Raw genomic sequence first — 17,827 nt, 5'->3', positions numbered from 1 at the left:
CTAGGCTTAAAAGTAAGCCTTGTGGTTTATTTGCTCGACTAAAACACTTCAAGGTGGTGCTCCAGCATGGCCGCAGTCACCTGACTGAAACAAATAATAAAAGAATAAAAGAATATACCTACCAGATCGAGTGAATACGTGAAGGCCACCACGTTGGCTGATGGAACGTTTAATGATAGAAATGGCAGAGAATACTAGATGACTTTTATTATTTTCTCTCCTCCTCCAATGGTGTAAGATCTAGGATCGATATAAAATAATATCAATTGCACTAGCATACCAAGATTCATTCCCATAACTACACCAGTTACCTATCCAAATCACAATTTATTCACCATAGGAGATCGTGAAAAATAGTATCTTTTCTATTTGCAGGACCTACCAAACTGTTTCTCTCAAAACAATAGAATTGCTGTAGGAAATATAGCGCCAGGAAAGAACCTCTAGAGGATCGTTGTTTTGGGGTAACGGATTGTACACTATGTGAGCTTGGATGGAGGTATATGCAACTTGCTAGTCATAAAACAATTGGAGTAGTTGTAGAAAAATACAGATAGAAAGGCCAGCAGATTTTTTGGCTAGAGGTAGTAGAATTGAAGGTTCTTTATAAATCATTATCAATCGGACATAAAATTTTTTCTTAGTTTTAAGACATGATCTTGATGTGAGCAGCGAGCAGTGCCGTCCCGGATCAGTAAGCAATACCTTAGTGCAGAGTATACTTGAATCTTATAGTTTTAGCAGCTACTCAGAAAACAAGGCTTTTCTTTGCCAGAAGTTTATTCATTGAAATGTTACATAAATGAGGAGACCATTATCGGACATGGTGAGACTGCATTTACTCGTATAACGAATTTAGATTGTTTATGCAACGGTTGGGTCTAGTCTTAAACTGTTTACTTGTCTACATTGATTGTGTATTGGTGATATTGCGAGAGACAGTGTTGCAATATTCCCATTGAAATATGTTTTTAAAGTCTCTGTTTAAAGTAAGCCTAAGCTCTAAGCTCTAAGCTGCTTGTACTCGCGTATGTGTTGTTTTATTACATTTTCTTCCAAACAAGGCTTGAATCCATTGTAGAGTAAAGGACTACAAAGCAGGAAAAGAATGGGCTTACGCATTCAAAAGATGATTTACAGAAAGCTTAAAGGTTTGATATCACTGTCCAGAAGAAAACAAGACGTCGGTAATGAGTTCCAGGGAGGAACATGTCGAGGGAAGAAGCTATCAGAAGAAAAGGACTTGTGACTAATAGGAAACGATGAGCCTGGGAAGAGAAGCGGATAGTACATTTAAAGATATTGACTGAAACTACTAGATCAGAAATTTCCTCAGAGCAATAGGATAGAAATATTTTTAGAAGACAACGAAGATACATTTCGACGATGAGCCAAAAACTTCAACCTAGTAAAAATATCAGGGTCCACTATGTTGACGACTTGGTTCTGAATTTGATGAAGCAAGTTAAGATATTCAGAGGCAGCACCAGTTCAAAGATAACGGCAATATTCAAAGCAAGGTAAGACGGCGAGCTGGCAGAACCGTTATCACGTCGGGTAAAATGCTTAGCAGCATCTCTACGTTCTAAGTTCAAATTTCACTGAGGTCGACTTTGCAGTTTATCTTTTGGGGGTCGCTAAAGTAAGTACCAGTTGGGCAGCGGGGTCGATGTAATCGACTAGCCCCTTCCCCGAAATTACAGGCCTTGTGCCAAAATTTAAATCAATATTCATAGCAAGACGGAATGGTGGTCTTATAGTGATACAAGATACTCTCAGGCGTAAGATATTTCCGGCCATGGCAGAGAGATTCAAACATATTTGTTCTAAGATCCAGCAAATTTGTTCTTATAGAGATCCTTTGTCAAAGTCAAACGAAGAAGACGGATACTGTAGCCTGTGGAACGTGTCAACGTTACCGTTGATTATGTTACACGGAACAGTGGCATTATCTATATAGGAGTGTCTGTGGGTATGTTCATATTTCTCTGAGTGGGTAAAAGTATCAACGAGTAGGATTTTAGTACAAAGATGGAAGTATGCAAAAGATACAGCCATTTCTTATGTTATACCAAAACGAACGAAGCTCCTATTCTAAGAAAGTTGAGATGAATGCATCCTACATAGCTCGCTAGCTTATATAGACATGAATGGATGATTTGCTTACGGCAATGACTTTTTTTTCTGAAAACATGTAATAAATTTGAAACATATCAAATGTTATCATTATACTTGCCAAATATTAGACTTATTCTTTATTGCATTCACCCATTCGATATTCGCCTAATGTGAATTTCAGATTGGTTCTTTTCTATTTCTTTACCAAAATTAATCAATACAATAATGATTTTTTTTTAATCCTGATAACAGGTGCAAAATTAAGGAAGTAAAATTACTTTCCGTTCATTACAGCCAGTGCGTTAACACTGCACTTAACTACATCTCTATCAAGCAGAAGGAATCCCTGGGAAATTTCTCACGAGATCCCCCCCGCCTTTATCTTCTTTAATATGTTTAGTACTTAAGAGTTACACACATACACACACACACACACCGTTACATATGCGTATAACTAATTGCAACAGGGAAAGATTTTTTATAAATATTATTCGAAATCGATCACAATTATTTTGTTATATTTTTAACAGCCGTTGTATTCTTTTCATGGATTGGTAGTAGAGATATTTGTTTTTGATAAATATTTCTTTATGAACTTCAAAATATTTGATAATGGTAACAAAAAATGTAAACAGTTTTCTAGTTAAAACTTTTTGAATTAAAACTTTTGATTAGTAATATGTAGCATATTACAAATCAATAATTTTCCAAAACCAATAATGTGGGTTGTTTTAAAATCTAAAAAGGAATATGTGAATGTGCGTGTCTGCATATATATATATATTTATATATGAATTGACGTCCTTGTATGTGTGTGTATATTCATGTACGTGTACACATAAATATACATACCTAAATAGACGTGTGTTGATGCACGGACACAAGTTCTTTATATTATTGGGCGCTTACGCAAGCTTAGTTTCTTCAAATTGTATTTTTAATGTTAATTTAGAAGAAATCCGCGAAGCCTTGTAAATTATTTGCATAACAAATTGAAAGTATTTTTGTTCTTGATATTTCAGCTTCTATGCTTTGATGGTGAAGAAACCAAAATTAGACAAAACAAATAGACGTTGAGAATTCTCCTTGTTCTCCACTTGATGAAAGTATCACGGGGTCGTATGCGCCTATACACACATGACTAAAAGAAACATAATACTGTTGGAGATGAGCTATATTATATATATGGCTATTCACTGCATACTTTTGAGTTTCTCATCGTTTTAGCTATAAATATATAATATATATATATATATATGTGTGTGTGTGTGTGTGTGTGTGTGTGTGTGTGTGTGTGTGTGTGTGTGTGTGTGTGTGTGTGTGTGTGTGTTTCATTCTGAATGTTACTTGTTCCTTTTGCACAATTCATTTTAGATGAAGCAACAAAATACTTTACACGCTTTATTTCTCTCTCTATTTCTTTCTTTCTCTCTCTCTCTCCCTCTCTCTCTTTCTCTCCAAATATATATATATATATATACTCTTTTACTTGTTTCAGTCATTTGACTGTGGCCATGCTGGAGCACTGCCTTTAGTCGAGCAAATCAACTCCAGGACTTATTCTTTGTAAGCCTAGTACTTATTCTGTCGGTGTCGAACCGCTAAGTCACGGGGACGTAAACACACCAGCATCGGTTGTCAAGCGATGTTGGGGGGGACAAACACAGACACACAAACATAGACATACACACATACATATATATATATATATATATATATACATATATACATATATACGACGGGCTTCTTTCAGTTTCCGTCTAGCAAATCCCCTCACAAGGCTTTGGTCGGCCCGAGGCTACAGCAGAAGACACTTGCCCTAGGTGCCACGCAGTGGGACTGAACCCAGAACCATGTGGTTGGTAAGCAAGCTACTAACCACACAGCCACTCCTTCGCCTATATATATATATATATACAAAGAGCAATAAAGATTCAAGTTAATTTTAAAAAATTTACTTGAATATGGTACCTAACTTAGATGCACCAAAAAAAACTATACTGATTTAACAATACAGTAATGTGGGGTGATTATAAGCGAGAAAGAAGCAACAAGAATGGATAGGTATTTAGTACGATCGTTTCATACAAGGACAGGTTTTATTAAAAGTTGCAAAGATTACAGCATATAAACGAGTCCCGTACTCATCAGCTAAAATACATGTAAGTTCTCTAGACATCCTAGTGTTTGAGGCTATACTCATGAAGTAATGTAGATAATTAAACAGATTTCTAAAGTTCATTAAAGTTCTTTAAAGATGATGTACAGTCTTATCACAGAATTTTAAAAAAGTTTTGATAGCATCACAGAGAAGGTGACCTAATCCATATGAATTTCCATAGATATGATGAGGGATTATATACTCACAGAAGACAAATTTATCCATTGTTAATTGTTAATTACAACGAGGTGGGTCTCAATTCCTGCTTATTAGCATTACAGAGAGGGTGAATTAATCCTTTGTATATATGCACAGATTCCAATGGTGTAGATGTAAATTTCCAGAGAAATGGAGATGAATTTCATATTCACAGGCGATAAATTTTACAATGGTTGAACACAATGAGGTAGGTATCCTTGTTATATGATTAGGTGTTTGCCACATTAATCACATTACTGCTATTCACAAGAGGCTGTAGCTATTTAACTCTTAAAGGTTGAAGGGCTTACTAGATCGGCCAAGAATAGAGAAGGGAATAGAAGAAAAGAGAGAAAATAATGGAGGAGGGAGCAAAAAGGGGGGGGGGGGGAAGGGGGACTAAAAGAGAAGAGAAAAGGAAACAGAGAATAAGAAGAAGAAAAAGAAAAAAGAGAAAAGAGAAAGAAATAGGGAAAGAAGGGAAAAAAAAAAAAGAAGAAAAAGAAAAAAAGAGGGTTCTAGTTATACAGAAGAGTTCGTAGACTGTAAGTCTGGTTTTAATCAACAGGCATCTAGGAACTAGAGGAGAATATTATTCTTTGACCAGTAAACCGTTAATTTATTGCTGTTGAAATCAGCTATGAGTTTAAAGAGAATCTAAAGAGATAACACAGTCAGGGGTAAGGGGTCAGATGCTAAAATCACCAGAAAATACATTAGGAAAATCTAAGTATAATCTTATCAAAAAGTCATTAAAAATTTACTTATTTAATTTATTCATTTTATTGTCTTAAGGAGTTGTCGTTATTATTCATACATTGACTGACTACAGGTCAAATCTTATAAGATCATTTACAAGGTGTTAGGGGATTGTCTATCATAAAGAAGATAATCATATTATCACCGAGGGAATAGCCTTATTTATTTAATTATGAAATAGAATTATGGGGCTACAGTAACTAATTATAATTTATTAGAGTTATGCTATTTAAATTAGATTAGTTAGGAATTAAAATTAAATATTACAATTAAGATTTAAAATTAAGAATTTAAAAATTGTGAGTTTGAAATTAAATAAAGCCTCAATTAAGTAGCGAATAAGTACTATTCATTTCCCTGTTCTCAAAAAACTGATGCAGATATAAGGAAAAAGATAAAGATAACTGTAATGTGAGAACTCTTAGTTATCTACTTAAAGCAGTGCTATACTAGTAGAAATCAAGTTATATCTATCTATCTAGTTATGAATATTCCAATCATTTAAAATATTTTAAAGTCTTCAATTTAGCGTGGACACAAACTTGACCTAGTTCGATATGGTTATTCAATAAGTTTCTATGTTTACTATGCTTTAGAATTTCGTACGTCTCCATGGAGCATAGTTGACAACCAACCCTACTATTTTTATACGGAATTGCTCTCCTAACTATTTCCCAATTAAGGGTATAATTTTTATTATTATTTTTGAGTTCCCAGATTTTGTTTGAAAGTGTGGTGGTACCAGCTTTATGACGTAATTTAAAAGTCGAGATGTGATTTCTAACTCTGCCTAAAAAATTAATTGTACAGCCAATGTAAAAATATTTGTTATTCTCCGTGGATATGGTACATTTATAGATTACATTATTTTCCCTACATAGACCAGGTGCCGGGCATTTTGATTTTATTCTACACTTACACACAGGAGGAACAACTTCAGGCCTTGGATTATTCCTGGGTAGATGTTTAAGGTTCCTATTATTTTGATTATTATTTCTATAGTTGGTGCTGATATCTAAAATATTGTTATTATTTATTGATCCTTAACAATTAACAATTAACAATGGATAAATTTGTCTTCTGTGAGTATATAATCCCTCATCATATCTATGGAAATTCATATGGATTAGGTCACCTTCTCTGTGATGCTATCAAAACTTTTTTAAAATTCTGTGATAAGACTGTACATCATCTTTAAAGAACTTTAATGAACTTTAGAAATCTGTTTAATTATCTACATTACTTCATGAGTATAGCCTCAAACACTAGGATGTCTAGAGAACTTACATGTATTTTAGCTGATGAGTACGGGACTCGTTTATATGCTGTAATCTTTGCAACTTTTAATAAAACCTGTCCTTGTATGAAACGATCGTACTAAATACCTATCCATTCTTGTTGCTTCTTTCTCGCGTATATATATATACATATATATATATATATATATATATATATATATTATACAGATATGAAAATATGTATTGCCTTTTTCTCTCTTGCACTTTCCACCACCCTTCTCTTTTTACTTGCTTCTTTGTTTCTCATGAAGGACTCGGTCATCTTGTTCTTTTTCTTTTCAAGCATGACACTAATAACACCTCTGCAACATATCGCTAGTAAGAATCGCCATGTTTGGATACTGCTGAAATAATCTTATTGAAATGATACTTGCTATTATTATTGTTACAGCTGTTCTTGTTGAGCTTGAGATTGTTCCTGACCCATCAAAATTATGATCAAAGGCGCTTCTGTTTTGAGAATGCCATCTTCTAAAATCTGTGTTGCTTTTTCGTGACGTTCAAGCGAATGATGAACGGTTCCGCCGTTGAACTAAAATACAAGATATTTTTACCGTTGCGTCTACTCTAATTAATGTTTCATGGCTGCGATATAGTAGAAGGTTACGTAAAAAACGATTATTATTATTATTATTATTATTATTATTACTTTTTTTTTCTTCTTTCAAATTTGCTTCCATTTCTTGCCGAGTGTCTTCCCGACTCCTAGGGCAAAGAAACTCATAGTATACATTGGTAGGCCATTATACCAAACTCAGTAGTTCGTTAATTTTTTTTTTTTTTTTTTTTTTTAGTTAAATTAAAATACATGAGCAGCAACAGTTCTCACATCGACAATGCTCTTCTCAATACGTGTGATGTACCAGTTAAGACAATCTTTTGCACTTCTTGCAGGGATGGTAAGCCAGGGATCATTCTCATATAATTTTCGGTTCCCTTCTTGATCATTCCTAGTGCTCCTACGATCACTGGTATTGTAACCGCATTGAGATGCCATATTTTCTCAATTTCAATAAGTAGGTCTTTATATTTTCTGAGCTTGTCAAATTCTTTCGCTGAGATATTATGATCACAGGGGATGCTCATGTCGATCAATAAGCAAACGTTATTGTTTTGGTCTTTCACAATAATATCTGGTTTATTGGCCTTGATAGTTCGGTCTGTATGTACTGGAAAGTCCCACAGAATGGTTACATTTTCTCCTTCAGTTACAGCCTCAGGGTGGTGATTATACCACTTGTCGGCAGTTTTCATATTGTAATGCCGGCTTATTAGCCAGTGTAGATATTGGCCAACTCCGTCATGTCTTATTATTATTATTATTATTATTATTATTATTATTATTATTATTATTATTATTATTATTATTATTATTATTATTATTTATTGCCTTTGCACAGCTTCTAACGCTGGAGATGTATTACTGTGTCAGCTGTTCACTACCAGTGAACTAAGGTAACACCTCTTATTTTTCGAGCACTTTCCGGAGTATTCGAGCGGTTACAAGCAGTGCTGTTTTCTGCAAGTGCTCCACACGTATTGCAGCCCCTATTTGTTCCACGTACTTCTCGATATTTCTGCTCACTGTTCCCAGGACTCCGACAACCATTGGTACTACTGCTACCTTTTTCATCAACCACAACTGCTTAACTTCCCAAGCTAACCTGTCATATCTCTCCACTTTTCTTTCTTCCTTATCGCATACATTGTTGTCAGCTGGGCGTGCTATATCTATGATCCAGCATAGTCTGTTTTCTTTCTCAATTAATACTATGTCCGGCTTCCTATTCTCAATCTCATGGTTGCTCTGAATCATAAAATAAGATCTTTATATTTCTATTTTCGACAATGCCTTCAGGTTTGTGGTCGTACCAATTTTTTGCTCTGCTGCAAAGTGTCCAATGGACAAGCCTGGCTATATTGTCGTGACATATTTCTTCTAGGCTAGTGGAGTACATTGGCTGGTAATATTCTATACGGTTTCACCGTTTTGTCCACAGATTCTGCACTTATCACATTCTGCTAAGTTGTCTATTCTATATTTTATGTAGTTTCTTCTTAGTGCTTGCCCTTGGGCAGCACAGATTAGAGCCTCCGTTTCCGGGTTTAAATCACTTGTAGTCATCCAGAGCCATCTTTTTTTATCTGTCTGACCATGCATTCTTTTCTTTACCCACCTATTTTCAGTATCATTCGTTTTCAATTTCTTGTATAGTGCTTTGTCTTTGCAATCTTTTGCAAAGACAAATCACTACACAAGCCTTACCTCCTTACTTCTAATAATAGCGGTTCTGTGGCATTTTGTTTTGGCATTTTTGGCATTATTATTATTATTACTATTATCATGATCATGATCATCATTCTCGTCGTCGTAGTCGCTTTTGTTGTTGTTGTTGTTGTTGTTGATGTTGATGTTGTTGTTGTTGTTGTTGTTGTTGTTGTTGATGTTGATGTTGTTGTTGTTGTTGTTGTTGTTGTTGGTGGTGGTGGTGGTGTTAATACAGCAAGTCGGCAGACTCGTTAGATCGTGAGACAACTGCTTAGCGGCATTTCTGCCGGGTCTTTGCTTTCTGAGTTCAAATTCCGGCAAGGTCGTCTTTGTCTTTTAGACTCACGGGATAGATAAAATAAATACCAACTGAGCTGTGAAGTGAATGTAACTGACTAGCCTCCTTCCCCAAAATTTCAAACTTTGTGCCTACAGTAGAAAGAATTATTGTTACATATATTTACTTTGGACAGATGTTACATTTTGACTTCTCCGCTACCCTATCCTGGAACTGCCATAGACCGTTTTGAAGCACATGTTATTCATTACTGAATTAAGATTTCATAACAGCACGCCTCATGTCCAGTTCCTTCTATAAGAAACAATCAACTACAATGCATTTCTTAATTACAATTGTCTTTTAATGAGAATGCTTCTTTTTTTTATGTCAATTTATAATATATTTTGAAGACTTTACTTCATGTACAAAAAAACATTTATCGATTATTCGGCACTCAGTAAGAGCCCGCACTGCTTATATCGACCTCTCCCTGCTGCGATTTTGGTTATAGGTTTTTTTTTAGTCACAGGCAAATCATTTTGGTTTTATGTTGTTTAATAACACGCAAGACCTGGCACAGCGCACGTCAAAGATGTTAGATTTTGGCAGCCACGGACCAAGTTGTCTTTTGATGTGAAAGGACGCACTATTAATTGTAACAACAACATTATGACAGGTGAATCCACAGCAAGGAAGTTAAACAAAGTTAATAAAACCTACATTACTTAAATGTCTATAAAAGTAAACCCTGCCTCACTTAAATGTCTATAAAAAGTGAAGATGTATTCAGGTGTTTATGAGTTATATAAAAGGATGATGATAAATTCATTCACACGTAAGTGTAATTAGATTATCCTACCTTTAAGTGATGAATACTGTAATTATTACTGTGATCATTTCCTTCTACTTAGTTGAGGTCAGACACCATCATGAATGTCTTTTGATGTCTTCTATCTGATATTTGATTAATGAAGGTGTTTGATGCATCTGCTCTTATTTGTAGCTTCTGCTATGATAAAGGTTCAACAGGGTTAGATCTCATATATTACATTATCCCAGTCTAAACATCTAACCGCTAACTCCCACCAGTGTTGTTGTGTAGCCCCAAAGAAGCCATATTAAAGAATATTTTCGATCAAAGGTGTTCCAGCCTCGACTATGGCTTTTATATTTTCTAGCTAAATGTATACGATTATTCAACGTACCATTTTATCTCAAATCAGTAATTAGTAATTTGACTGCGGTTTCCAGATGTTTAAGTGGTTTTATAGCGTCCCTCTCGCTAAGCCTATGCGTACTTCTTATATTTAGTATTTGGATAATGGGGTACGTAGTCCTTTGAATTATAAGTTATTGCAGTACCCTGTTCCAGCATCACCAGAACGAAGATTCATTTGTACAATGAAAAGGAATAGAAGTCAACTACTTCAATACCTTCCATAGCAAAGTTTTGTGAGAGTTCATTGATGCGACAAAGGGAAAAGGCTTAGGTCCCAGATATCTTAGTCCATGAGATCTAGACAGAAGAGTTTAGTAACAATGTACCCGTATTATTGTTGCTAGTGTTTAGCTCTAGATTAGTTTAGCTGATAAAATATTATTTATATATCCGTTACCATACTGTCGTTCCCTCAGACATATATGTTTGTACTCCATTATCCAATGCGCCCCTCTCTTTTGAGACCATATAGTTCAATTTGAAAGAAAGTTGGCTATTATTTCTAGCTCTGACAACTAATCGAAACTTCTTCGTCGGTATCAATGAAAACACTAGTTGCAGCACCAACAACAGCGGCATCAGCCATATGTACTTAAATACGCAATATGCACGTGATTCATTCCGTTGTAGAAAGATGTGCTTATTTTTGAGAGAGAGAGAGAGAGAGAGAGAGAGAAAGAAAGAAAGAAGGAGAGAGAGGTTTAGCTCCACAAAATTAGTTTGTACTAATATTATTTGAATTCTAAGTCTTCTGTGCTGCACCTTACAGCTAAACGGATTATATGATTCGTTACACTATTAATTCAGCAGAGACAACGTAAGAGACTAAGTGGTCATTCCGTCAGTTAGAAATAGCTGTCACATTTCACTCAAAGTGTTTTTGAAGAAAGAAAAACACTTCGAATAATGTATTTTTAGATGCTCCACGACTACAAAAAGTGGGGTATAAGGTGGTCACTACTGGAACGATTTTGATCATCCAAGCAGTTGTATTAAGGCTGAACTGAGGCTAATCAACAACAACTAGAAGGTAGATATACCGTTAATAGATATTCTCGGCGATTTCAAATCGTATCCTTACTGACTTTATTGTCCATTCGTTCGGAGTTCATAATATAAACACCCTACAACCGATTATTTCAGAGCGGGACATTGTGTAGAATATGCTTGTGAGTTAAGTAGATGCGATGAGATTATTATCAGACGACCCAATAGATACCCAGATATTTACAGTTTATTAGAGATTATTGAGAGGTAATATTTATCCCCATTTAAACGTGGATGTTCTCTTAGAACAAATTATATTGCGGTCGAACGTCCATCATTGATGAGACCAAGGCAGGTCAAAACATGGTTGTATTAGAGTGAACTCTTAAAAAGGTACACAAGTGCCGGATGATGGTGTTAAACCGAGCTACAGGTTTTGGTTTAATCCGTAGGTGAACCCTAATCACACCTATGATCAAAGTCGTTCTAAACGATTTTTCTCCAAACATAGTATATCTAAGACCTACATGATCTTGAGTGTCTTTCCTGGGACGGAAGTGTTTTGTTAAAGATTTGGTTATTATTTCTAGTAATAGAGCGACCGCAAAGAGCAACCTTTTTATAGTATGTGGGTCTCTGTCGTCGACTCGTAGATGTATTTTCTTTGGCTTCATTTGGCAAGTAGAAGAGGGAAGTATCATTTCATTTTCTAATTCTTCTATTTCTTTACTTATTCAGTTAACATATAAAATGATAACTCAACTAACAAGAATCTACGCCGTTGTTTGACTTACTAGTTACACTCTATCGTTTATTGATACAATGTAATCCCTGATATGGAAAAATACTGAATAACCACGCTTGAGGTACCTCTGTTCTAAGCCTAGAAATATAAAACCTGAGACTATACTATTACTGCTGATGTTATGTAATCTGTGGTCAGCTCTAAAACAAAATATCTATGGTAAAAAGTATTCCAGTATAGATTGTTCCGTTCATTTATATCGCAGAAACTACAATGTCTAATTTTTAAGACGGTGTAGTGTAATTCAAAGATTTAGCAGCAATTTCTAACAGATTACATGACTATTTGAAGATCTCTCGTTGACTTAATGAGATGATGTATTTAATCTTGCTGTGTGTTGTTCTTTCAGCTAACTAGATACCACGTTGTGGGGGATTTTTATTACTTAGTTCGTTTTTCTATTATTGCTTCAGTTAATTTATGGGTTACTAATGATGTAAAGTTAAATATTGAACTACTACAGTAAACAGCATGATTCGGGATAAGCGGTACTGATCTGTGTTGATAATTAGTGAGTATACATATTTCAATGTGTAATAAACTGGCTTTCTGTATAAAGAGGAAACATCTACCGTTTCGGGCAATATCCTTTATAATAAAACAATTTTTATAATGTAGTCTATTCAACTATGAGTGAGCTTATCAATGTATTTTTCCTTGAAGTAAATGTCAATGTAATATTGTTCACCAAGGGTTCACAAGGCCAGGGCCAGTTGAAGATATCGGCAGTTGCCCAGAGAGTTATGTCATGTTTGTGATCTTTCACATCAAAATGGAAAATATTTAAAATAAGAAATCAAATAAACACTTTAATCTTCATTTAGTGAATTATAATAAACGTTATGCTTCTACATTTGAAGGTTTTAATAGCCTAAGATAAAACTTTCAAAACCCATTCTTCTAAGCAATAGCAAGACCGGCCCCACAAAAGGTGCTCATTAGATTATTATTTTATAATTATTACACAATTAACATGTTATGGTAAAGTAATAAATTATCTGAAGCAACATAGGCCTACGGATTATGTAGATTATATTAATATTTTGTCAACAAATGCATCACCGGAACCAGGATATTGCTTCTGTCTTCACTCATAAATTTTATTAATAATATCAGACATGAGATCAGGAAGCAACTCAGTAGCAAACCAATAGAGTAAATTAGTAATACGGCAGTAAACAAGTGATTAGTATATCCTCAAGCTATCAGTATATCGGTATATTTACACACTGTTCAAATAATAGATATCTCTCAAAATTTTAGATATCATTACAATAGAATAATAAATATCCTCTATACAGTTCACTGACTCATGAATATCCTCTATACAGTTCACTTACTCATGAATATCCTCATTTCGCTCTTTTCTATTATTTCTTATTCCTAACAATCTTTAATTTGGTTTTAAACCCTTGTGTGCTTCTAACAAAGTCCCCTTTGTTGTAATCATTCGAGCTAGGTCTCCAATCTGAGGAAAACTCCTCCGAACTGACCTACCAATCTGAGAGGTTCTGAATAAAATTATGATGGCTAATGTTTCTCCTTACACCATAAAAAAACATATGGAGTTATATAATTTTCTCCGTCTTCTACATAATAGTATGTTTGTATTATAGTGAACATCTGATCTCCTAAGCAGTACATATCTTGACTAAGAGTGCACCATACAAATTTAAATCAACCTAGCTCTTTGCACTGTACCGTAAGTTTTGAGAGTATGACAGCGACTATAACATATTGCCGAAGTAATAACTCGCCGGTTTCAGCACTGATGCATATCCTTGCCTATGGTTATGAATTTTCGTAATTGAGGGAGTAAAGTCGCGTATACAGTCGACCGAAATAGATCCAAAGAGTCTGTAAAGTAACATTATTCGATAGGGTGTGTAGCTCAGAAATGAGGAAATCGCTACCAGTTGAGTCACTATTTCTCCATAATGAGAGGGCAAAGCCTTGATATGTAGTTAGAATACATAAGGATTTGATCACGGAGAAAATTTTTATCGGAAAGGCCAAATATCACAAGAGGTAAGGGATACACCGCGAGCGAAATAATTGAATAATATCCATTGCCTCGGTCGGTTTCGCTTGGGGATCCTGCCGAAACATTTGCTGTGAGTTGAATCTGATAGAACCTTTTAGAGGGTTATCTGAGACTCTACCGCCCCTCCACACGGCCCACACAGTAATAGTGGGCAACGAAAATAGATGAAAGGATTTGGGAAACTGGTGTTTCAAATTTCAAGAACGGAAATAACAATCGGTGTTTCATTATTTCGACCATTGAATTACATCAGTTGAAATTATTGTAAACATTTTTAATGATTTGGTTCGGAGCTGTTGTGCCTATGGCCAACATAGGCCAACGTAGGCCAACGATGGCCAACGTAGGCCATCGCAGATCTGGAAGTCGACGCAGACAATGTTCCTCTTGAACAACCACCAGATGACGGCTGCTAAAAGCATTGAAGGAAGAGGAGAGAGCAGACGAGGAGGTAGGAGTGTGAACATATCATTTATGAAGATATTGCAATGAAAAGAGTGGGTAATATGGGGAGTAAGAGACGGGAAGATGAATAGGTGGAATTGAGTAGAATCGTATAGAATTTTCGTTCAAGCTGCAAACAAATATTAGAATTTTGCCAAATTTCAGACAGCGATTTATAAACTAATAACTTTATTATATGTGATAGCTTTGATATATAAAAAAAAAAAAATATTATGTCTATTACTTTACATATAACAAATTTACTTTATGCAATAGCATTACATATAACAAATTTATTAGATATTACATCTTGTTTTCAAGAAAATTTGAACGTCTTAAAACTTTAGTTAGCAACAGGCGGTTCCCATATTTGTTTCTTGTTTCACTCTTATTAAACTTGTTGTAACTGAAAGTCCCATGTCCATCTTATGATCGAAGTAGTCACGGGGGCTTTATCATGATCTGCTATCTTTAACGTAAAAGGAGCTCTAGAGTGAAACCAAATATCTTTTATACACCGATGCAATATATACACGTGTTTCCCATGTTAGGCTACATTTAGTTTTCTTACTTTTCCAAAAATATTGCGCTTATAATGTTATCAAACCCTGTTTATTGCTGTCTCGTGTTCTAGGACTCATGGATCCGCTTACTTATTTTCTAAGGCGTAGTAAGTGAATGATATCACATTATCCCCTTGAACGGGACATCAGTCGGTCGCAGCGTTACACATTTACAGCTGAGTGGACTGGAACTACGTGACATGGAAGTGTTTTGTTCAAAAATACAATACACTGCTTGGTGCAAGAGTCGAATCCGCGATCGTAAGATGAAGTGTAACAGCGTAAACTTTAGGCCATGTAAAAAGAAAGGGCAAAGTAATATTCTCGAGTCATACTGACTCGTGAGAGCCGATTTTCTTGCTTCATGGCATATATATTCCCCACTTGGACATGATGCCAGTCCATCGCAGGATTACTCATTTTTACCAGCTGAGTGGACCGGAGCAACGTGAAATGAGGTGTTTTGCTCAAGAACACAACGCGTCACCCGGTCCAGGAATCAAAGCCACAATCTTACGATCAAGAGTCCAACACCCTAACCACTAATCCACGTGCTTCCACTCCTTAGGCTATGAGCCTTTACTAACTCTGATTATCTTCTCTTTTAACTCATTTTCAACTTTACAATGAAACTAATCTCCTTCACTAAATTCCTGATTATTACGAATTAGTGAAGATTCGTAGGTATAAAATCAAAGATAAAATACATAATTGTAATAGCTTTCTACTGGAATTTTGTACTTACCATTGATATGTCTGTTTCCGTGTCATCAGTAATGCTGAAACGATTTGACTGCTGTCTGCTTCGAGCGCTTCGGTAGGAACTGGTCGATGTTCTTTCGGCTAAATCCGACTCAATAAAGCTTTCCGTTAAAGCAACGCGTCTGTCTTTGAATTTTAATTTCTCACTATTAAGTCTCTTGAAAAATCGAGAAACTCCACTTGAAGAAGTTGACGAATCTTGGCTAACTCCCATGTTGTAAATTTTAGATTGACATTTTGTTGAAATTTCAAGTTTCATCATCTCTTTTATAACATCTAGTTGCTCTTTGTCAAGACTCGACCGAATATTACATGCAGACACACCAAAGAACGTTTGCATATGGATTTTGGCGCCATGTTTCATCAAATGGCGAATACACTTCTCATTATAAAAGTCGGCACAGGATGCAAGATGCAACGGTGTGACACCATGTCGATCTTGGATGTTCGGGTTAGCGTTATATTTTAAGAGAAGATCAACTGCTGGTGCGTTCGCATTGATAATAGCCAAGTAGAGTACTGGTAAGTTGAACAATTCTTCTTGACTGTAGTTGAAAGAAAATTCAAATAAGATCTCGTGTTTTGCTGGAGTAGAAGACAAGTTTCTCGATTGATGGTGTTGGCGAGATTCATTTATAAGCGAAGCCACCTGCAGTTTGGTTGAAGAAGAAGCCGCCTGATAATTAGATGTTTTATTGTTCTGTTTAACTACAAATTTGGTTTCCACATCTTCTTTATTGACAGGGTAAGATGTTTCAGTGATGATACTATTTTTACGTGATGCACTGTAACAAAACTGGTTCGGCATGTTTGGATCAATACCACATTTTAATAGAATTTTCAAGACATCAACTGAATCATTTTGTACGGCAACATGAAGTGATGTACGAAATATTGCCGGAACATCACTTATATCCGTTACAACACTTTCTCTTCTGTCATTTCGTTCGACGTAGTTTTGGCTTCCTTGACTGATCCGCTGACTATAAGAATCACAACTGCCTCGTTCAGTAAAGTTATCACTATTTATTGTTACTGGAAATTTGGTATGGTGTAATTTGAGAATCTTCGTCAGTGACAAGGTATCATTTTCCTGCAAAGCCCGTTCTAACTGTTCCGCTTCAGTTGATAAATCGAATATTGACGAAGCTGTACTGCTTGCACGTCGCCATTCTTCAGCTGCAGTATTACGATTCCAGGAACTTGGAACCGACAGACTACCCGGACTTTGTGGTGGTATCAGCTGCAGATCATGATCAGGAACAGTGAGGTAATCGATAGCAGAATTACCACCAGTGGAAAAATGTCTTGTCTGCGAATTGCCTCGGTTAGAAGTCATTGCGATTTGTTTTTAACAAAGGACTCTACAAGTAAAGACAAACTCATAATCACAAAGCTTTTAATATTAGAAGGGAAGATTAGTTTCTATTCCACAAATTTGATCATATCTTTGAATGTCTCGATCTCGTAGAAAAATGCGTGTATCCGAAAACATTGTAAAGGATATAGTGTTCAGAATGATATTCACCAGAGACCTGTAATAGAAATGAAATAATGACATCAATAAGACTTAAAAATGCACAATGTAATTCATAAAATTCACAAATTTGCTATATTCAGGGTGCATGTCGCTTTGAACATGAGTCATTTAAAAATTTCTAAAGTATAACACTGGGAACAATTTTGAACATAATTTCTGATGAGTTGGATTTTTCACTTTATTTAGACTAAAATTGGCATGCTGATTTCAAGCCTGCAGACAACTTTCTTCTATCATTCCATGTTTTTGTTTTTCTTATTCTCTGAATAAGCACAATTGTATTGTTTGTCCATAAGTAATAGGACTGGTCATCTGATTGATTTTATTCTGCTTTTGATAAGGAGTGAAAAGTTTTCACATCTGATGATTTAGGTTGAGCT

At 35.4% G+C, this 17,827-nt stretch overlaps 1 protein-coding gene across 4 annotated transcripts in view; it reads right to left on the bottom strand.

Annotated features, from left to right (window-relative positions):
- The window catches only part of LOC115224721 (1-phosphatidylinositol 4,5-bisphosphate phosphodiesterase epsilon-1), a 1,072,053-nt gene extending 1,054,621 nt beyond the window's left edge, over positions 1-17,432 (bottom strand). For all 4 annotated transcript variants that reach the window (XM_036513495.1, XM_036513498.1, XM_036513507.1 and 1 more), the window contains exon 1: positions 15,891-17,432. In XM_036513495.1, coding sequence (XP_036369388.1) covers positions 15,891-17,246 — 1,356 coding nt within the window. In that variant the 5' untranslated portion in view covers positions 17,247-17,432. The remainder of the gene's footprint in view (positions 1-15,890) is intronic.
- Between the last annotated feature and the right edge of the window lie 395 nt (positions 17,433-17,827).

The sequence above is a fragment of the Octopus sinensis genome, linkage group LG2 (genome assembly GCF_006345805.1).
Source record: "Octopus sinensis linkage group LG2, ASM634580v1, whole genome shotgun sequence".
In the NCBI taxonomy this organism is placed as follows: Eukaryota; Metazoa; Mollusca; class Cephalopoda; order Octopoda; family Octopodidae; genus Octopus; species Octopus sinensis.
The sequence above is the reverse complement of the archived record's forward strand: the minus strand, read 5'-3'. Positions and strand labels throughout refer to the sequence as shown.